The sequence below is a fragment of the Furipterus horrens genome, unplaced genomic scaffold (genome assembly GCF_987537825.1).
Source record: "Furipterus horrens unplaced genomic scaffold, mFurHor1.1.pri manual_scaffold_9, whole genome shotgun sequence".
In the NCBI taxonomy this organism is placed as follows: Eukaryota; Metazoa; Chordata; class Mammalia; order Chiroptera; family Furipteridae; genus Furipterus; species Furipterus horrens.
The window spans coordinates 3,825,911-3,846,553 of record NW_028327179.1 but is presented as its reverse complement, the minus strand read 5'-3'; the positions used below and the strand labels follow the sequence as shown (position 1 = coordinate 3,846,553).

General features: G+C 53.6%; 1 protein-coding gene across 1 annotated transcript in view; it reads right to left on the bottom strand.

The window, feature by feature from the left end:
• DOCK4 (dedicator of cytokinesis 4) overlaps positions 1-20,643 on the bottom strand; it is a 275,819-nt gene that overhangs the window by 27,259 nt on the left and 227,917 nt on the right. The window contains exons 33-39 of the mRNA XM_090287015.1: positions 16,897-16,923; positions 16,657-16,752; positions 15,785-15,845; positions 11,881-11,974; positions 5,314-5,462; positions 3,787-3,873; positions 1,837-1,941 (exon numbers count right to left, since the gene is read on the bottom strand). Coding sequence (XP_090143141.1) covers positions 1,837-1,941; positions 3,787-3,873; positions 5,314-5,462; positions 11,881-11,974; positions 15,785-15,845; positions 16,657-16,752; positions 16,897-16,923 — 619 coding nt within the window. The remainder of the gene's footprint in view (positions 1-1,836; positions 1,942-3,786; positions 3,874-5,313; positions 5,463-11,880; positions 11,975-15,784; positions 15,846-16,656; positions 16,753-16,896; positions 16,924-20,643) is intronic.

Below are 20,643 nucleotides of genomic sequence, written 5' to 3'. Positions count from 1 at the left end.
CTGTGCCCGAGCCAGAAGCAAACTCCCCTCTGTCCTCAGGTGCCCGTTTCCAGGGTTCACTTTGTGACCGTCCCAGCATCGTGTCTCAGCCCACTAAGGAGAGCTGAGCTCTGGCCACATGGCTCCCAACCACACGGCCCCTCCAGCCCGCGACAGACGGGGCCGGCCTGTCATGTGGTGTCTGTTCCACGTGATACTAGGACAAATCTTTGTCTGTGGTGTTTGGCTATTTTAGAACATGTGTAACAGGCACTTGCCCGAACCAGAAAGAAAAAGAAACAAAATGCGTGGTTCAGGGCCACAGAATAGTGAGCTCCGTGGGCTATGGGCCGCTCAGACCTTTCCTTCTGAAAGGCAGACGACTGCTTACTGAGTGATCACTGACTCAAGTCAACACCCCCTCCCCCCTCCCGCAAGCACCCCCAACCCACGCCTACTCATACATGCTGACACGCAAAGCGCGATCCGGGGACACGCTAACACCACATGTGTACTCTCCATACTGAGACGTAAAGTTCGTCATGTGGTCCCTCGATTTAAACAGTCCCCCAGGCACGTCTCCTTAGCTGCTCGGGGACCTACAGCTCCTCCCCCGACTGATGCTGTGATGAAAGTCAGATGCTACACACGAAGCGCTCAGCAGGCGCCAAGTGGGGAAGATACTGCCTGGCACAGCACGGGAAACGGAAAGAACGGAGTCAAGTACTTATTACTCAGTAGGGGCCTGCGGTCCTCTGCAGAGAGAGTCGCTACCAGCACTGAATTGGCGCCCTCGGCTGGGTGACATTGACCTTGTCCCAAAGGCATCAGTGGGACAAACGACGCTCTTCACCTGGGTCTGGAGGGAGGTGTCCACGTGATGTGGGACCCCAATGTTATCTATATTGTTGGAACCCCAATGTTGCCTATAGCATGAGAACCCCACATTGCCTATAGTGTGGGAACCCCAGCGTTGTCTACAGCATGAGAACCCCAACACTGTCTATAGTGTAGGAACCACAACATTGTCTATAGTGTGGGAACCCCAATGTTGCCTATAGTGTGGGAACCTCAATGTTGTCTATAGTGTGGGAACCCCAGCGTTGTCTACAGTGTGGGAACCCCAAATTGTCTATATTGTGGGAACCCCAATGTTGTCTACAGCATAGGAACCCCAACATTGTCTATAGTGTAAGAACCCCAACATTGTCTATAGTGTGGGAACCCCTATGTTGCCTATAGTGTGGGAACCCCAATGTTGTCTACAGGGTGGGAACCCCAATGTTGTCTACAGCGTGGGAACCCCACGTTGTCTATATTGTGGGAACCCCAATGTTGCCTATAGCGTGGGAACCCCACATTGCCTATAGTGTGGGAACCCCAGCATTGTCTACAGGGTGGAAACCCCAACAATGTCTACAGTGTGGGAACCCCACATTGTCTTTAGTGTGGGAACCCCAGCGTTGTCTACAGCGTGGGAACCCCACGTTGTCTACAGTGTGGAACCCCCAGCCTCTGCCCAGCCCACCATTGTTTCTGGTGCTAACTCTGAAGATAGCAGATTGAACTGAATAGTAATTATCACACGAGGAAAACAACTCTAATTACCAAAGACTGCTCATCCATACAGCAAACTTCAAAACTCAGGAAGCAAATGAAAAGACTGTCTGATGGCTGAGGGAAGTATCCCAAACCAGGCGTTCTAGAGACGCATGGGGTCTGCAAACTGAGAACTGAAAAGATGCCTCGCGCTGGTCTCCTCTGTCTGGAAGGGTAACGGCCGTTAACACCTCTGCCTTCTGGGCTGGGATATCTATACTGGACGTGGGAAAGCAAATTAAGTAGCCCGTTACTTACTCTGAGGAAAAATGGAAACTTTTTCCCATAAAACCCAACTCTGAAGAACTCTGGTTCAAGCCGCTGCTGGTCCATAATTTTGTCGTACAGAGAGGCTTCCATCATCTGCAAAGTACGGGGGACGGTCACTCATTTCTCTCCCTTTCAGCTCGGAGGACGGACAGGAGACACAGGAGACCCTGCTCTCCTTCTCAGGCCGCTTGCTGACCCCGCCCTCAGAGGGTCAAGTGCGTTCTTGTGTTCGCACCAGGGAAAATGATTTCCATACCCACTGTCTACGGAGGTAATGCTTTCCTCCCAGCTGAATCAACATGAGCGTGAACTGTGAGAAGCAACCCTTTCTGCGGGACTCGAGCCAGGCGCACGCACCTGTGGGTCTGCTTCTCCTCGGACACGGTCACCGGGGCGTTGGAAGGTGCGGACTTGCTCGGGACCGACAGGGGTAAAAGGACCGACCCAAGCAGGGGAGGCCCACGGTGCCCACTGCTGTCTGGGCTGGACGCTCTGAGCGTGTCTTTGACAATGGTGAACCCTACACCACACGAAGCTTATGGTCCCCATTCCTGGCATTACTGTCCCCAGGGGTTCCAGAGCAAGGCTCCTACTGTCCTTGACATCCCCTCGCCCCCAGGCACAGCACCTGGAAGAGCAGTTGGCACCAACTGTGATGCTTCGGGTTTATACGACTCCTAGTGACAACGGCACCCAAGCGCTTTCCTGGGTAAGCACGGTCACCTCCCTGTCACAGGGACAGGATGCGGAGAGAAGCAAGACCCGGTTTCCTCTGACACCACAGCGCCAGCCGGAGCCAGGGCGGTGGACGCGAGTTTACACAGGGCATGTCCTCGCCGGTTTTCACGTTAGGAGAAATAGCAACGACCCGCTAACGTGCAATCCTTCGCGAGTGAATGGGGCCAGCTCCCGCCAGCTGCACAAGTCACTGGGGAGGAAGGTTATCACGGGCTGTCACAGGTTTAGGATACAATCTCTCCGACTGCTGCCGTGGAATTAAAAGGCTACAACATCACCTCTCTTCTTTATATGTAGACGCTGATGACCCTATTTTAGAAAGCTGGGAGAACTTAAGGATGACGAGCGTTCATGACTCTGAAGAGGAGGGACGTGGCTAGAAGGATAAAACCTCTGCTCCCCAGACACAGAAGATTAAACTGGAGTTCTTGGGTGGACCTTGGTTTAGGGTTAGGAAACACAAGTCTACTTCTAGAGCTGAGGAGAGGTGACGCCTATAGAGTTTAGCCCCCAAACATTTTAAAATGGGTGAGTTAGCCATTTCTACTATTTTGCTGCGCAGACTATGGGACTAGGAATGATATTATTGCTACACAGATTGTGTCGAAGCGGGAAGCTCTTCCAACAGTGTAGGGCTTTTCCTCAACAAACTGAAAGTACTAATCCTGGCTTAGAGGGTGTGTTTCTGGTGTGGTTCTTAGCCCAGATGAGCGGTTTCCAACAAGTGTGCTTCAGGAGTGTGCAAAACACGCCACAGCTGACTGTTCAGCCAGGGACACTGACCTCGTTCCCCTTAGATGGTCAAATAAAGTGACAACGGCCAACCAATAAGCCACCTGGTATGAAGGAAGCAGAATTATACCTATGGGGGAGGGCGGGGCAGATCGGGCAGAAACATATTTTCGGAGAGCCACAGAACTTCGGGAGCGAGTTCCCGTGGCCAGGGCACGAGCTGGCTGAAAACCGCTGGCCTGCGGGAAGGGCCCAGTTTTGCACCCTCATCGAAAGCGCCCCGCGGAGGGAGCAGTTTGTTATTTCTCTGTAGGAAAGCTGAGCAGGCTCCAAGCAAAGACTCATCTTCTAAAAGCTCCCCAGCAGCCCCGGCCAGAGCCCCGCAGGCGCGATCCGGGCGGGGAGCGCGCAGGCCCAGGTGCCAGCACGGGGGAGCACGCGCGGGGGAGCACGCGCGCGGCCGCTTACCCGCATCTTGCTCAGGTTCCTGTAGTCGTAGAAGCTCTCGTACTGCTCCGCGATCTTCCGGCAGAGGATGATGCCGTTCTCCCAGCACTGCGGACCGCGGAGGGACCCGAGTTAGCGACCGCACCACGTCTGCGCGCTCCCACCCGGAGGCCGGGACGCGGCCTCACCGCTCCCTCTCCACGGCCCGCCTTTGAGAGGGTCACCGCGACGCCAGGCATGAAGCCCGCGTGCAATCAGCGTGTCCGCTATTAAAAGGCTTTAGGAAGCCGGACACGCCGATCCACCCCAGCACACGGTGCAGAAACGACCCTTTCTGGTGTCATTTCAGAATCATTGTCTTGAAATAATGACAGTTGCAGGATGGCCATGCAGATGAATGAACGGACACCCGCGCTGAGTGGGAATTACCACGGACCCTCCGGCCCAGTCCCCACCCAGCCGGCTGGGGTCCCCGTGCGGCTCCACAGCGCCTGCATTTGGGAGGGTCTCACAGGGCTGCACCCCCGCAGCAGGAAGTGCACCGCCCCTTCCACCCAGCTCCCGCGCCAGCCAACGCCTGCAGAGGGCGAGCGGAGGCTCGGGCCCCGCCTGAGTCACAACCACTCAGCTGTGGCACGGAAGCTGCCATCGACGGGCACAGAATGAGAATGTCACATCCCTTTCACATGTCAGATACTCTTCATCTGATCTATTTCAACCATTTAAAAATGGAGGAGCGATTCTGTGGGCTACCCGGACGCAGGCGGGGGAACCTGTGGTCCGTGGGCCGTAGCGTGCGACCCCTGACTGCGCAGAGTCCTGGGAACCGTGGACTCGGGCCCCAGAGATTCTGTTACAGGCATCCATCCCGCGGAGGAAAGGTCACCGCAGGGGGCACCCAGCCACTTCCCCCAGTGATGGAGACTGATGGGCTAGACAAACAATGAAGGATGGGAAGAAGCAATTCCCCTCCGTCGTTTTTTGGGGGTGCACCAAGCAGCCTGGTTAAGGATGTTGGCTATTGGGACATTTTCCTCTTAAAGACACGTGTCTCCTAGGCTCCCGAGTGTTCAAATCAAATCAACAGACACACTTCTTTTGAAAGGCCGCAGCAAGCCCTTGCAGAGGGATGGGGTGGGGGCGGAGCTGAACTGTCCTGGGGCCCCAGAGCTGTTTCTGGGCCCCGTGGGGCAGACTCGTGAAAGAGATGCATTTCCGACCATTTCTCCTATCAGAGTGGAACGGGGCAGCACCCACCCAGCTGGGGCGGTGGGCGAGAGGTGGGAGTGGTTTTCCAGAGGATCAGACACTGCGGTGTCCCTCCCTAGAACCTGCCAGCATCCTCGTGACCACAGCAGAATCCCCGCCCCGTGCCGGATCCACCTGACGAGGACGTCCAGGGCCGGGCCGGGGAACCCACATTTTGACAAACTCTCGGGTACTTCTAATGCGCATCCCTCTCTGAAGGCCCTGCCGGAGGAGGTACCTCCGGGAACTGGCGAGGAGGGGAGCCGCGGCGCCGGCAGCCTGCTCCCGGGGGCCACGCACCTTGCCTCGGTCGAAGTTCTGGATGACGGCCAGGTGCAGCTGCTCCTTGCGCTGCCACTCCGTCTGCATGGGGTAGCTGAGGAACTCGCGCAGCGGCCGCTCCGACCACTCCAGCAGCTCGTCATACAGCAGCAGGGTGTATGCGGCCTCTGCAAGGCACAGGGGAGCCGTCCATGCGGGGCCCCACCGGCCACCCCACCCAGTGGGGCTGTTCCCCGACAAACGGGAGACCACACTGTTCTCTGCACTTCGTGAGGGTGAAGAAGAGTGCCCAGAATACATGCACCAGCAGGTGAATGAACAAGGACTTCCCGGAAGAGGGAACCATCAGGGATTTGCTCCAATCGTTTGGTTCGTTGCATTCATTCATTCATTCATTCATTCATTCTCTCTCTCTCCCCTTCCACTCTTTCTTCTTCTACAATGCCCGTATGCTACTGTCATAATACACATGCTGAACGGGACGTGTTGTAGGGAGACAGGCCTCTGTCTGCCAGGGGAGGTCCCTGGGGAGGCCCTTGAGGCGGGACTCCGAGCACCTCCCAAACGGCATGTTTGGGAAACCAAAAATGGTCCCTAAATTCTCCTGGATCATCGAAGGACCTTTTCCTCTTTCACTGCCCATGACGAGCTCGGTCTGCTGGCTTCTGTGCGGTGGCACAAGCTTCCACAGCCCGCCAGCATTCCCCGCGCCCCCGCCAGTCTGCACACGGTGACCGGTATGACCTCTCAATGCAAAGGACTGCACCCCGATCACAACTAGCCCATGATGCTCAGAAGCTAACAGAATAGATCCAGGCTTCCTAAAGTGACAGAGGAGACTGGCTACGACCAGGTGCCCACCGACCGCCCCTCTCCCCTCATCCCACGGTCCCTCCGCAGAGAACCGGTAAGAAGGGGCCACCCCCGTGCCTTCTGGGAAGCCTCCAGCCCCTCAGCGGAGCCCTGGGGACCCCTCGGCAGCTCTGGTGAACGAAGCAGCTGTGCCCTCATCCAGAGGCGGCCGGGGACAAGGGAGTTGTTCTGCAGGGGACAGAGGTGCCTTCTGTCGCATGGGCACTGGCCAGCCTCGTCCTTCGGGGGGACAGAGAATCCACTAACGGGGGCTGGTTAGCAGGTGGACGCAGAACAGGGCTGAATGGCCAGTGTGGGGGTGGCACGGAGATGCTTCCGACGGGGCAGAGCGGGGGAAGTAACCAGGTCACGGGATCCGTGCTCTGTTTCCACCAGCCCTCTCGTTGCCCTGCGGCCTCCTGAGACGGCTTCCTGGTCTTTAATTCCCCGTGTAGCCGTCTGATAAATGCCAAGCGCCTACGGAAACCCCACGCGTGCCTTCGTTCCTCCAGCCACACTCTGCCCCCCGCGTCTGACCCAACCGTGGGCCCCCTCACACGCCCCGTGGACTCGCCACGGGTTCCCGGAGTGCACTCCTTCCTGACTGTCCCCCTAGGCTGTGAATGGCCCCTACTTTCCCTGAATGAACAAGCTCAGGGATCATCATTGCTGTCTCTCAGACTTCTTTTGTGCACGTGTTCTTTCAAGTCAGTGCGCTGGGTTTCTTTGGATATACACCCAGAGGGAACTGTGGGGTCATAGGGCAGTTCCAGTTCTAATTTTTTTTTTTTTTGGAATCTCCATACGACGCCCATTGCAGCATTATTTGCAAAAACCAAGAGATGGAAGCAACCCAAGTGCCCACCGACAAGTAGATGAAGAAGTAGTGGTACATCTACTCAACGGAATATTACTTGGCCATGGGAAAGAACGGCATCTCACCATCTGTGACAGCGTGGATGGGCCTAGTGGGTAGCAGGCTGAGGGAACTGAGTCAGACAGAGAAAGACAGGCACCATGTGATCGCACTTATATGTGGGATCTAAAGAATAGAATATAAATGAACAAACAAAACAGACTCAGAGTTGCCAGAGACAAGGGAGGTAGTAACCCAGGAGGAAGGAAGACCCCGCCGTGAGGGCTGCGGAGGGTTACACCATGGAAACAGAACTCTATAAAGAAGAAGAGTCTCTCCAGCAATTTCACTCTCTCCCGGGACCCACAGGAAATGAGAACGGCAGCACAAGGAAAAGGACTGACTTCTTCTGACTTTGGGGAACATAAAAACTGCAGACAAATGAAAGAAAAAGGTCTCCCAACACAATCACACAGATTTGGACTTCGTTTTAGGGAGCAGAACAGAGCTGCCCCGTGTCTGGAAGAGCTTGTCCTCAGCTGCGTCTCTCATTTCTCCTGTTTGGTTTTTTTAAATGGACTTTAAAAAACAAACCTGCCAGGTTTTTTCCACAAATATAAAAAGTAGTTTTGGGGGAAAGGGAGAAAAATTGGGACAAGTGTAATAGCATAAACAATAAAAAAAATTTTTTTAATAAGTTAAAAAAGTTGATTCACCATTTCTCTCAAAATCTGTCTACCACTACTTAAAAATGACCATTTAAACTCTCGGGCAACAGAATCAGCTCAAAAACCTTAGTCTACTCAATCTAAACTATCAGCATATCTGTGTAAAGAGACGCTGAGACTCTCCGGGAATTACCGATATTGAAGGAGAAAAGCCCGCGCTCCAGGCGTTAACTGTAACTGAGTGTCTGCAGGAGCGACGCGTTTCTTTAATCTCACGCTGCTAGGCATTGTGCTAAGAACTGAGAAGACTGAGGAGAATAACCTATGTCTCTGTCCTCAAGGAATTCACCCTTCAACTGGAGACAAAGCTACTTTCTGTCTGTCTCTCCGCCTGCCCACCTGTTTACACACAGGCACATACGACCCTTACACAACTGTCAGTGAAAGCAGTATGTAGTGCTTTGCGTGAAATCTGAAGAACTGCCACGGGGAAAGAATTGGAAACATCCACGCACATCCACGCAGCTCAGGGAGGCATGGAGCTGGCGAGGGACCGAGAAGGGGGCACCAGGGAGGTGCACGACGGGGCGCCGGCCCTGCAGGACGGAAAGCAGGAAGGCAGGACTGGGGGTCAGGGGAGGCGGAACAGACAGGTGCTGGTTCCCTCGCGGTGGACCCTGAACAGAGAGCTGGGCCTTCGTTTTGCAGAAGACACACACGGATGGATGATGGGGCGATGCCGGGAGGCGGGGTTGGCAAGACTCTCTTAAAGCCCAGGCAGCAAATCATACAGGCCAGACTCCATGGTCTCCGGGGAGAGCAGCTGCAGGCCGTGTGAAGCTAAGTGGCTCTGTCCGGGGTCCAATAAAACGTTCTGTCCGAGATCAGGCCCCTGGCCTGGCCTGGCCTGGCCGGCGGATGGTGGGTGGCCGCAGCTGCAGGCGAGCTGAGGCAGGGAGAGTAGGAACAATGGGAGCAAACGATCCCGAGAGAGTTTCAGGAAGCCACAGCACTAACGCTTCACGAATGGTCACGGGAGGGAGGTCAAGGGCAGAAACACCCCAGAGGAGCTAGGCTTTCCCGCCCGAGCGAAGGCTGGGCTCTCCGTGCTCAGAGCGGAAGTGCAGCGGGAGCAGCCCTTGAAGCTGGGGCTGCAGGCACCGTTTCAGAAAGGGACCTCTGCCCTTTGAAAGGTGAGGGAGTGGCCACAACCCGGGTGCTCCTTGGAAGAACATTTGGCAAAAGATCAAGATCCAGCGTCCCTAAAGCCAGTTAAAGGGTTCTGGTTCTCGTAAGATGTAGTAAGCACATTCCACCCTATTGTCCCCACTGATTGCAATGAAAAAGCCCTCAACAGAATATAGAAAGAAACCACTGAAGGACCAGAAATATTGGGTTGGCTAAAAATTTCATTCAGTGTTTTCTGTAAGATGGCTCTGGTAGCGCTTAGCCGTCTTTGACAGCATTGGAAACCATTTTGGTAGATTGCACTGTGGCAGCTGTCATAACAGCGCGCATTTAAAAAAACTTATCAACATTGGTGAATTTTTGTGCGGCCGTTTTAATATTGAAAATGGAAGAACATATGCAACACTTTTGGAGTATTATGCTTCATTATTTCAAAGAAAGGTAAAAACTCAACTGAAACACACACAAAAGGTTTGTGCCGTGTGTGGAGAAGGTGCTATGACTGATCGAACGTGTCAGAAGTGGTTTGTGAAGCTTATTGGTACTTTTGACATTTTGGCCAAAGAATTCTCTCTGCGGGGCTGCCTTATGCACTGGAAGGTGTTTAGCAGCCCCCCGGCCTCTGCCCACTAGAAGCCGATAGTGAGAGACAGCTGACATACTCATCATACCCAGATCAATGAAGTTACTGGTGAAAATAAAAAATGTATCTTTTATTTTATGGAAAAAAACCATATGGACTTCTTGGCCACCCTCATCAATCAGCAGGAAAGTCAATACCACAGAAAGGCCACAGAGTGGAGAGTTTGCTGTTTTTATTTTTTGCCTCTCACAGCTTCTGGCTTAGACGACCCTGTCCCCAGGAAATGCACAGGACACACCAGGAAGCACCGCAGAAAAGCCCCTCTAGGCAGAGGACAGCCAAGAGAACTCTGTGGGATGGAGTACACTGCCTCCTCTGAGCTACGCTGCGCCCAGGATCAAAGCTGCAAACGAGCCGGGGGGACCGTGGGGACAGTCATAAATGGCGGCAGTGACTTCCACAGGCCTTCAGCGTCACAGCTTGGTCCCCAGGTAAACCAGACGTAGGGAGCGCATCGTAGTGTGGAGAGGACCAAGCCTGGGCTTTGAGTACGCTGGCTTTAATCAAGACAGAGGATGAGGAAGAAGCCCCCTGAGAACTGAAGCGTGAGGACAATCACAGAGACCAGAGCTGGAGAAGGGCTTTTAACCCTGTGGGGGACGCCTGGGCTCATTCCCCAGCTGCACACGGGTAGAAAGACCAGACTCAGCCAAACATGGCTTTGAGAAATACCTACGGTACAGCTTTCTGTGGGGCCCCAAATGCTCCCTGGGTGATACCGTGCAGGAGAGAACAGGGCAGTGCTGCAGAGGCTTTGAAACTAAACCAAAATTAGGGCCCTGACCTTCAGGAGGTGGTGCAAGACTTCAGGTGTGAAACAGGCTGGATTGTTTGCCACAGTAAAAGAAACAGTCAACTTTCTACAGGAAATTTTAACAAAATCCAGAGTCTCATAATACGCAAAACGTCCAAGCCACAATTCAAAATTATCTGATGTTCAAAGACAGGAAAACTGAACACATCTCAAAGAGTAAGGCAATGAACAGATGCCAACTCCAGGGTGATTCAGGTGTTGGAATTACGGACAAATGACATGACGCACGTTCCATGGATTACAAGCGAACACTTCTTTTCCTGCAGAGAAATGGAAGCTATGAAAGCCAAACGAAAATTTTAGAACTGAATCAGACAGTAACAAAAAGTGAAATTTCACTGAAAGGGCTCACCAGCTCAGTGGCGCTGACAGGGGAGAGTGAACGGCCTTGAAAATGGATCAACAGAAATCGTCCAGTCTGAACGACAGAAGAAACAGAAATTGAAGAAAAGAAATGAACCCAGTCCCAGGAACCGATGGGACGGGACCGAAAGGGTTAACATTGACATCACTGGAGGCCCAGAAAGAGAAGAAAGATCGGTGCACAAAACATATTTGAGTACACAGGCCCTGAAAACTTCCCAAACTTGGTGAAGGAAATAAGCTTATCGATTCCAGGACTTCGGCACACCCAAACAGGATAAACTTCAAGAAAACCACGCCCATCTAAATCCGAATCACACTGCTGAAAACCGAAGATAAAATTCTGAAAATAACAAGTTCCACGTTCCATACAACGTAAATGACAGCAGGTCTCACTGCGGAAACCACGGAGGCCAGAGGAGAGGGGGACAGCACCTTCAGAGCCCAGCAAACACACCCTGCAGAGGTGGAGGGCTACCCCCAAACGAAGCAAACGAAGCATTCTTCACCACGAGGTCTGTTTTAAAGGAAAAACTAGAACAAGGTCTTCAGGTTGAATGAAAATGATACCAGGGAACCTGGGAACTTCATCAATGAAGAAAGAGCAGGAGACATGGTAAATAATACCTAAGTAAACGCTATCTTCTATTACTATTTTTATCCTTCTTTAAAGGAGGTATGATTGTGGACAGCTGGAATTACGACGCGGCCCGATGGGGCTGTCGGTGTCTGTAACTGGGACACATGACAGCCACCACACACAGCGGGAGCGTGAGGGGGCCTCTGCGGCCGGAATGTTGGCACACTTAACCGGATGCGGTGAAACGCGAGCTCTAAGCAGACTGTGAAAAGGGAGGTGTGCATTTTGTAACTCCAAAAGCAGCCTCTAAAAAACTATGCACAGAGATATAGTAAAAAAGCCATACAGACATTAAAATTAAGTACAAAAATAAATAAATCCAATGAAAAACCATTTCAATTTTTTTTTTTTTTTTTGGAGTGGGTAGTTCTTTATCCGGCACAGAGGTTGGAAACAGAACAAGAGGCGGATCGATCACATAAAAAATAAATCTCCATTTTGAAGCAGAACGTCTTGGGGCCTCAGCAGCGCCCCTAGGAAGCGGAGGGCTCGCACTGTGGAGCGCGCCCCCAGCCCGGCCCCCCCACCTCCGTCCACGCCCGCCCCCAACCCCCCGGCTACCTGTGAAGTTCTGTGCCTTGAGGTGCAGGTCGTAGAGTTTGTGAATGTAGCGGATGTACATCTCTTCCTTGTTCAGCTCCGTCTTATAGAAGTTCTGGGGAAAAAGCACACGTGGGGACGGGCTCTCAGCGCTCAGGCCCGCAGACGCCTTCCGTGACTCGGAAGTTTCAGCAAAGAGAGAGGAGGCACGCTTCCTTCACATCCACGTCTTTACAAGCACGCAGTCGGGAGGCCCGGGGCATGCTTCTGTTCCACGCTGCCCGCGCTCACACGACCCGGCCGTTGCCGGGCGTGCTGGGAACTTTCACACGCGCTCCTACCGCTGATGGCCATTCTTTTGGAACTTTTTATTGTTTTTTGTTCGTTTAAGTGTCAATGGACAATCAGCCTTCAGTGAAATATGTAACAGATTAACCTGCTCATTAAATTTACTCAGTGATATTCAAAGGAGCTTCTTTCAAGTTTCAAAGACATGTTTACTCTGGGGAAAAATAAGACCTGTCAGTAAGGTGAATAAAAACCAACGTAGGAGCCTCCCCCGCCCCGCCCCCCAAAGAACCACGTGAAAGAGGGACAATGAAAAAGCTCTTTATGGTTGGGGTGTCATCAGGAGCTTCTCACTTGTGCTGGGGTTTAAATGCTTCTGGTTTATATACAAAAATAAAGGGATTAATACGATGTTCTTTCAAATTATTATCATAGAGGTAAGCTTACTGAAAATATTTTACTTATTTATGAAGGAAAGTATCTCGATCTTACTAAACGTCACTAACCCATTTTAATGTCATCGAAAAACTCAACTTGGACATCACCTGGGCACATGACCTTGCCATTTAAAGGTATATCATCAGCATCCACCTCTAGTCCTTCCCCACATTAGAAAGTACGTGTGTCCTCATTGGACTCAGGGAACAGAGGAGCAGACGTGTACGAAGGTGGATTCCAGCACACGCGTGACGCTGGGAGACGCCAGGGAGGCCCATGCAGGAGCGCGGCACCGGCACTAGGTCCCCGCGCCCGGCACCGGAACGCCTGCCGTTCCGGCTACTGTTGTCTGGACTTGGGCCACGTGGTAGGAGGAAGAAGGGAAATGCCGGGGGAGAGATCTGAGGAGCAGAGCGCGTGACAGGTCTTTTCAAGGGGCAGAGGCCACAAATTCCCCAAGGTTCTGAAGCTGATCAGCCAAAGAGGGCTTTGGTAACGGACTAAACCAGCCAACATGGCTCCTCAAACTGTACTTGAGCTTGAAGCCTGAGGACCGTCTGTCAAGGAACTTTCTGGATACTCCCCCCCAGGTGTCCATTCCTCAAGATGAGGGCTCTTCTTCCAACCTGGAGACACTAACTATGCAGCTGAATATAAATTTTTTTCTCCAATTTACACTATTCCCATCCCCCTTTTTCTCTGTGTTCTACAGATCTTGGCATTCTTTAAACAGCTACGTAAATAATGCCATTCACAGCGCTCATTATAGCCCAAATCATTTTAATTAGCAAGAATTGTTGTGCTGTAAACACAAAGCTAACATCCCCACTGCAGGTCTTTATGGTATTAAAGGATGATTCGCTCTGATAGCTTTCTGGTAAGAAGCCGCCTTCTTTGAAAACTAAATAAGGGATCCGTTTGTAAATGAACAGTTCTTACAGAGAGAGAGGGAGAGAGGGAGAGAGGGAGAGAGGGAGAGAGAGAGAGAGAGAGAGAGAGAGAGAGAGAGAGAGAGAGAGAGAGAGAGAGAGAGAGAGAGAGAGACCTCCCATCAGCAAAGGAGAGTATTTCACTTAGTCTGAGAAAACGCGTGACACAATAGTTACGTACATTTCCCCGCGTGAGTCACGTCAAAGATCATGCGCTTTTATTGATGTAACCGTACAATTTAACTCTGATGGTACCAAGAAAGCCAGGGTCCCCCAAACACAACCTGGGGCCCATCTTTCGCGAGTGAAGAGAAATCTCTGGGAGGAAGCGAGTGCTTGAAGAGAACCATGTCGCTGCGGGAAAACACCAAGAAGCTGCCGGACGGGGTGAAGCTAGCGAGACGAGCTTCGCCGTGACATGTTTGCGCCTTGAATAAGTGTTCCTGTGCTAGCTGAAATCAGAACCACTTCCAAAGCGGTAACGTCTCCTCTAAGGACCATTCTCAGTCCCTGCCAAGCGAACTGGATGAATTCTTCGTGGCCCCTGATTTTATTAAGTCTCCAGTTCAGTCCCACTGGGAGATGGGAATAAACACATTTAGGGCAGAGTATTGATTCCTTCATTGGAGGAAACCATCTCATGTGTCTTTCCAGTGGAGGCACTGAACTTGGGGAAATGCACCCGTCCTTGTTTACGGCCACACAGAAGACACTTTGTAAGGAAGGTGGCGACAGTGGGAAAAGATTCTTTTGGAAAACAGGAAAGGCCTTCCTTGGAAGTCATTCATGACACTTTGCCTGGGGCTGGGGCACAGCCAGGGGTAAGGGGGCAGAGAGGGGACCCAGAGCTGATGGAAGACTTGGCTTTTCTCCCCAAACGTGCAAGCAGGGAGCTCAGGCAGAGGATACCGACTGTGATAAAGGCTGGCAAAAGAAAAGAGAGAAATCCCCGGGGAAACACAGACAGGAGATTTAAAAGTGGGGGTGACTAAGTTCAAAGTTAGAAATGTGTGCAGAGAGGGGAGGGGAGGCTCTCAGCCTGATGGTCTGGAGCCTCCCACTGAGTCTGGGGACAAGCGATGGGGATGGGGGAGCGGGTGTGACGAGGCGCGGCCGAGGGAGGACGCTCAGGTCCCGCTATGCTCAGAGACCCATGTTGGAGGCGGAGCCGTACCCATTAAATCCCGAACGCCAGGAGGAGCTGGGCGTGGGGAAGAACACGGTCATGTGCTCAGAGATGAAGCTGCTCCGTGAGAAACGGGGAAACATGGAAAGTCCTAAGGAAGCGAAAGCTCCGAGCCTGGAGGCGCGGCCGTGTGGGGGACAAACAAACCACACGGAGCGCAGGAAGACCGCAGCCCACGAGGCGGGCCGGGTGGGACCAGGGTGGGGGGCGGAGCAGGCCTTTGGCGCTGGGGTGGAAACCGAACAGCAGTGCCCGGGAGCGTGTCAGCGTGGGGCTAAGCACTTGGACTAGATGGTGGCATTTCGTCTACCCTGCCAATAAGGCAAGGAGGCCATGACACTCCCAGGCCCAGAAGTGGGGACGGCCCCACAGGCCTGTGTCTCACATCCGGTTAAGGGACATTACCAACAGCACCGGTTTGCCCCCGGGAACACGGAGAGGGGAACAAGCCCGCGGCGACCCTTCCCTTGCCCTGTGACGAGAACAGCGCTCCATTTAAGCCCCAGCTGTGAGACATCTGAAGGTGAATGTCGTTTTCCCAGGACGGTTCTGGTTTAGCCTGTCACCCTTAGATAATATTCAATTTTACTCTCAAAAATGTCCTGTAGGGGCGGCAGATTACACGCGCCTCCTTGTAATGCAAACCCGAACTCCTAGTGGCATCGTGGGTGTGATGTGCGAGGTCGCGAGAGTGAGCTTCAGTGCATTTCACTGAAAGCTGCCGCCCGGGCCCCAAAGCAGAGATCACTAATACTTATCAAAGAAGGGCAAGAAGAGAAGCCCTCAGTCTTCCATGGGGACACTGTGCTACTTCCTAGGGAGCAGCAAAGGCTCCAGGAGGACAGAGCCGCTCGCCGGGGCCCCAGAGCTCTGCCATCGGGGCTGTGGCGACCCGCGGGGGACCCCGCAAGGCTCGGAGCAGACCACGTCCTGAAGCCCGCCGGGCTCCCGTTAGACCTGCTCGTAAACTCCTCTAGGAAGCGTCCCGGCACAAACACAGTGCCGACCGGAACCGAACGCAACGCAGGATTCCCGAGAAAGCACAAATGTTAGCCTACGCGGGGGAAGGGCCGCGGCTACTGACCAGAAGGCTGACGGTGCAGCCGATCTTTTTGCCGTCCACCTCGCCCATCTTCATGCAGTCCCTGGAAGCAGAAAGCAGCGTCAGAACTCAGAACCTACTGCCTGGGGGGGGCAGACGCAGACGGCTACTTGGAGGGAAATCAGAGGCAAGCGGGCGTCCAGACAAAGGCTGGGCCGACTGCAGGGGCTTCCCAGGGCAGCAGGACCTCAGCCTGGGGTGGGGGTCTGACTCCTGAGCGTCCAGGCCTGCAGAGAATTCACGTGCAGGTGGAGGCGTCCCCTCCCCCAGCAGGGACTCAGGGAGGAGACGTGGTGTGTGCGTGTTATTATACAACACACCTCCTGGCGTGGGTGAGAAAGAGCTGGGGCGCCTGGCCCCCAACAAAGGGAAGGAGGCTTTCATTCTTAAAGAAAAACAAAGACGCCATGCATGAAAGCGGGCCAGCTCGCTTCCACAGTTTAGATCCCTGAAAAATAAAAATGTAGCAACGATGTCTACAGGAAGCACACGGCTGTGCAGCCCCCCCGTTCCAGTCCTCGCCCCAAAACTGACGGGTCTGCTGACTGGCTCTAAAGGGGGGAGTCCAGATAAAAAACAAACAAAGGAAAATTCCCTTCAGTGATGGGCCTCGGGGAACCCTCCCCACTCCCTGAGATTTGAAAGGACTGCTGACCAACACAAAGGGAAAAAGAGAGGGCAAACCCACGCGCACAACCCGAGCGGCGAGTTCCAAGTCCATTATACGGCCGCACCGGGCTCAGGGGCCCGGTGCCCGGCTCTGCGTGAGGAGCCCACGCGCAAGGGGCCCTGGCTCTAACCCGGACGCCCCGGCCGGAGCGCGGCGCACCTGGGAAGCGCGGGACCCGGCTTACCTGTAGTCTAGCAACCGCTCCATGAGACGGGTCACAGTGGCGATCAATGAGACCCCACTTTCCCTCCATGTTTCCCGCTCAATTTTCTTCAGCAGGCTGGAAAAGAGAGAACCCAGGGCGTTCTTAACGTTTATTTTTGTCAGTCGCCATGACAACCGTTTTACTTTCCTCAGCACCTTAAATGCCTTAGCAACCACGGCAAGCTCTGACAAGGAGCACGGTTTGCAAACAACGTCTTACCTAGGGTAGGGACCAAAGAGTGGAATTCTAGTCCCGGAAGCATTGACAAAGCAAAGGGATGTTCAGATTATCCAAGTCATCAAATACGAACACATGCACAGAATCACAGTTTCACAACAGACAAGCCCCTCGCAGCCCAGACATGTCTTCCCAGCTTCCCTCCTGCGGGAACAGGCGTGCGCCTCACCCCCGCAGGTGACATGGCGACAGGCGGGAAGAGCAGGACCTACGAGTTTACTTCTACAGGAGCCCTGGCCGCATTCGGGGGCACGTTCTCCTACCTCTCGGTGGGACGCATCCTCGTCCGAGCAGTGTCACTGCCACGCAACGCCACAGGCAGGTCCTCGCACAGACGGCGTGACGCTGGGCGTTTTTCCTCTCACTTAACATGTGCCCACTCAATGCATGGTGTACTATCTGTGCGCCCACTCAACAGTCATTCACTGCGTCACGCGTCACAGAGGGCTCTCTGAGCGGCGGTGGCAGCAGCCTGATGACAGGTACCAAGCCACAGGGGCCTCCTACCTGCTCCCCACGCGCAAGCACCTCGGGACAGAGGCGCTATGCAAACGCAGAAGAGTCACAGTCCCGGCAGTGAGCACCTGCTTCTCTCTCAGCCCCCCTTCTCTGCAGACGAGAAGCTGGGCCCAGCCTGTGGGACGCACGAGCCCCGGGGACAGGGGGCTGAGCATCAGCATGACCATCCCCTGGCCCTCTGAACTCAGGGACCTTCTTCCTGTCTAAAATCTTGTGTCTCTTTCATCCTGGTTTTAGAAATAACCTAGAAAACATTTCTTACAGGTACAGCCGAAGCCTGTGGTGCACGGTGCACAATGGGGAAGGAGGGGGAAGGAAAAGAGCTATTCTGTCTTTCTGGTTTATTCTGCACCGTCTCCCAGATGGGGATGGAGGAGGTTGGGTGTGGGCCGCATGGGGCTTGCCCTGACGGACCTGCCCAGGGGACGGTCCCCTAGTTTGGTTTAAATGGGCTTCCTTTAAAAACAAACAAACAACCCTCCAAACAGTGCTGTTTCAAGCTTAAATGCCAACTTGGTGTTGAACCAAGAGCTGAAATGAAACCGTGCCTGCCCAACAAATGCAGGGTGATGCAGAAGTGTCCCCAGGTGCCAGCCCACACCTCCTGTACTTTAGAGGCTGAAAAACAAAGAGCTCGGTTAAGTGCTCAGTCTACAAATAGATGGAGATTTCAATGGGCATGAGCGCCACTCCTGGGCACGGCCTCCCGCTGTGGTACGGGTCAGAGCTGCCGGAGCCTCTTGCGAGGAGGCAGCTCTGCAGGGCCCATCTCCTTGAGGAACCTGGCACCGAACCGTTGGACCCAAGTCTGGAGTCTGGCACAGCGGCTTTCGCAGCTGGGCCGGTTCCCCGTGTGCAAGCCCGCCCCGCAGTTCTGCCTGACACAAAGCTCAGGCCGTCGGCCGCAGGAGCGGGGCCTCTCTCGCTCACTGGCGGAGGGGGGCATTTTCACCGGGTCTACACTCAGACCCACGTGCCTGTGGGAAGTGCACAGGAAACCCGCCTGACAGCACAAGGGGCGACCTTCCTGCTGACAGATGGGCAATGGGCTCCCCACCCCTGGGCCGCAGAACGGCATGGAGCTTGGCAGGCTTCTGCCCTGTGAAGGATATTGGGCCGGGGGGGGGGGGGTTGGCCCCCCCAGTCTAGCTCTCTCTGCATCACACAGAGCTGTGCTGGGGCCGTCACTCGTACACAGTGTGCTCCTCAATCCGGAGAGAGGCGTCAGACCCCTGAAGGGTGTGCTGCAGAGCTAATCCCCTGTCCCCACATCTGATTTGGTGTGGTCACCAGATAATCTCTAAAGGGATCTGGAGTCTCACTGGATCGCTCAGAGCAACATATGATGGAGCCTCATCGGGGACGAGGGCAAAGCTGAGATGGGAGGTACATGTTCTAGAAGCTTCCTCGGGACCCCCAAGGCCAGCGGTCGCCCACCATGAGCCCCCACAGCAGAGGTACGGCTGTGTCCCCGGCCCTGGGAGCGTCCTGGCGTGGGCAGGGGCTCCGTCGGCCTGAGGAGAGCATCAGGACAGCCGGGGGGAGCCGAGGTCCCTTGCGACCCTCTGCTCTGAGGGCTCACATGTGCGTCTGTGATGGCAACACCAGCACTATCGGGAGTCAGAACTCCCGACTCCAACTCAGGACCATGCGTGGCGGATCAATAAAGGCGGCCTGAGGGTCAGAGGAGGATTCCCTAGAAACGGAAGGTCTCGTTCTAAGGCTGCTTTGGCCACCACTACGTTTTCAGGAAGCAGGGAGTTGCTTCCGGTTTCTGAACAGACTTTAAGAAGTCTCAGACATGAATTTCAGAGAACATACGAGACTGTACTGTGGCAACGTGTGTTCCCAGCTCACGATGTGTGCAGGGACGCACTGTGACCACCCGAGTTCACTGTGATTCCGATGGCCCAAAAGCAGGTTACTGTCCCCTGAAATACAGGTAGATTTTCTTTTCTGCGCCCAAGTAGTAATGATATGTGATTATCACTTTGCGTTTTATTTATTCTCAATATGCTGATCATAAAAGCATGGAAGAAAAAATATGTCTTGTAACACATTTCTAGTAATATGCTAAAAATCAGCAAAAGAACAGATATCCCCATTGAATCAATCAGGCACTTTAAATAGTTCTAATTACAGATGCATAATATTTTAATCACTGCTTTGATGTTAATGCCCAGGCATATCTGCCATTTCAAAGTCATGTTTATACACGGGCAGCCCTCCACCCTGTCCCCTCCCAAGCCTTCACGGGGGCAGTCGCGAGGCACCACAACCATGTGAACATTTCTTAATCTAGCGGATTGTAGAAATTAATTGCAAATCTCAGGAGATTCATTTCCCTGGGTGCTTTCTCATTTTAGCTCTTTGTTCAAACCAAGGGCTGGAAACTGGCGTGATAGCTGCTCTCAAAAGCAAGTTATTATATCAGACGAGGTTTTCATCCGAACTCTTGCTAAGCTCCAGGTGTCGGGAGAGACAGACGCTTTGGACAGAAGAAGGAAGCTGGGCTCACAGAATAATTATGTCAAGTTCCAGGTCAACTCGGCAGTGGAAGGAAAGGGGGCTGTTCCACACTCACAGCCAGGAATGCCTTTTGTCACCCCCCGACACACACGAGAAATCTGGACGCCCTTTCTTAGCCTGTCCATTCAATATAATTTTCTTAAAAGCATTAAGAATGATTGTGCGTCAGGCCAGCTGAAGTCTACTGGTCACTACTAACACTTCTCCAACCCAGAGGCATTCTGACACCCGTGCTCTGGATCTGGGAACAGGATAGGAACTAGAGAGCTCTGCCCTGCCTATCGGTGCTAAGCACCCCTGCGTACTTTCAGGGGGAACCCGGGCACCAGAAACACCTTATAAGGACACAGGTCAGAAAATGACCGAGGCCCACAGAAAGCTGCAGAGGAAACAAGTGTCAGAATGAAAATCCTGGACACGCTTCCACGTCCCCGCTGCCACTTCACATGGTGGATGAGGCCCCGGGACAGCGAGTCCCCCTGGGATGGGACTCACGTTCTGTCAGTGAGGACCATCTTGGTCCCCTTGGCCACACCCCATCACTTCTCCATCCTCCGCACCAACCCCCAACGCAGAACTGACTACAAACGATTTGCTTCTGTGATACCCCAGCAGGAAGCTCCTAGGCAGCAAGGATAACGCCGCGTGAGCGTCGGTCTGGCAGAATGAACCGCGCGCTGG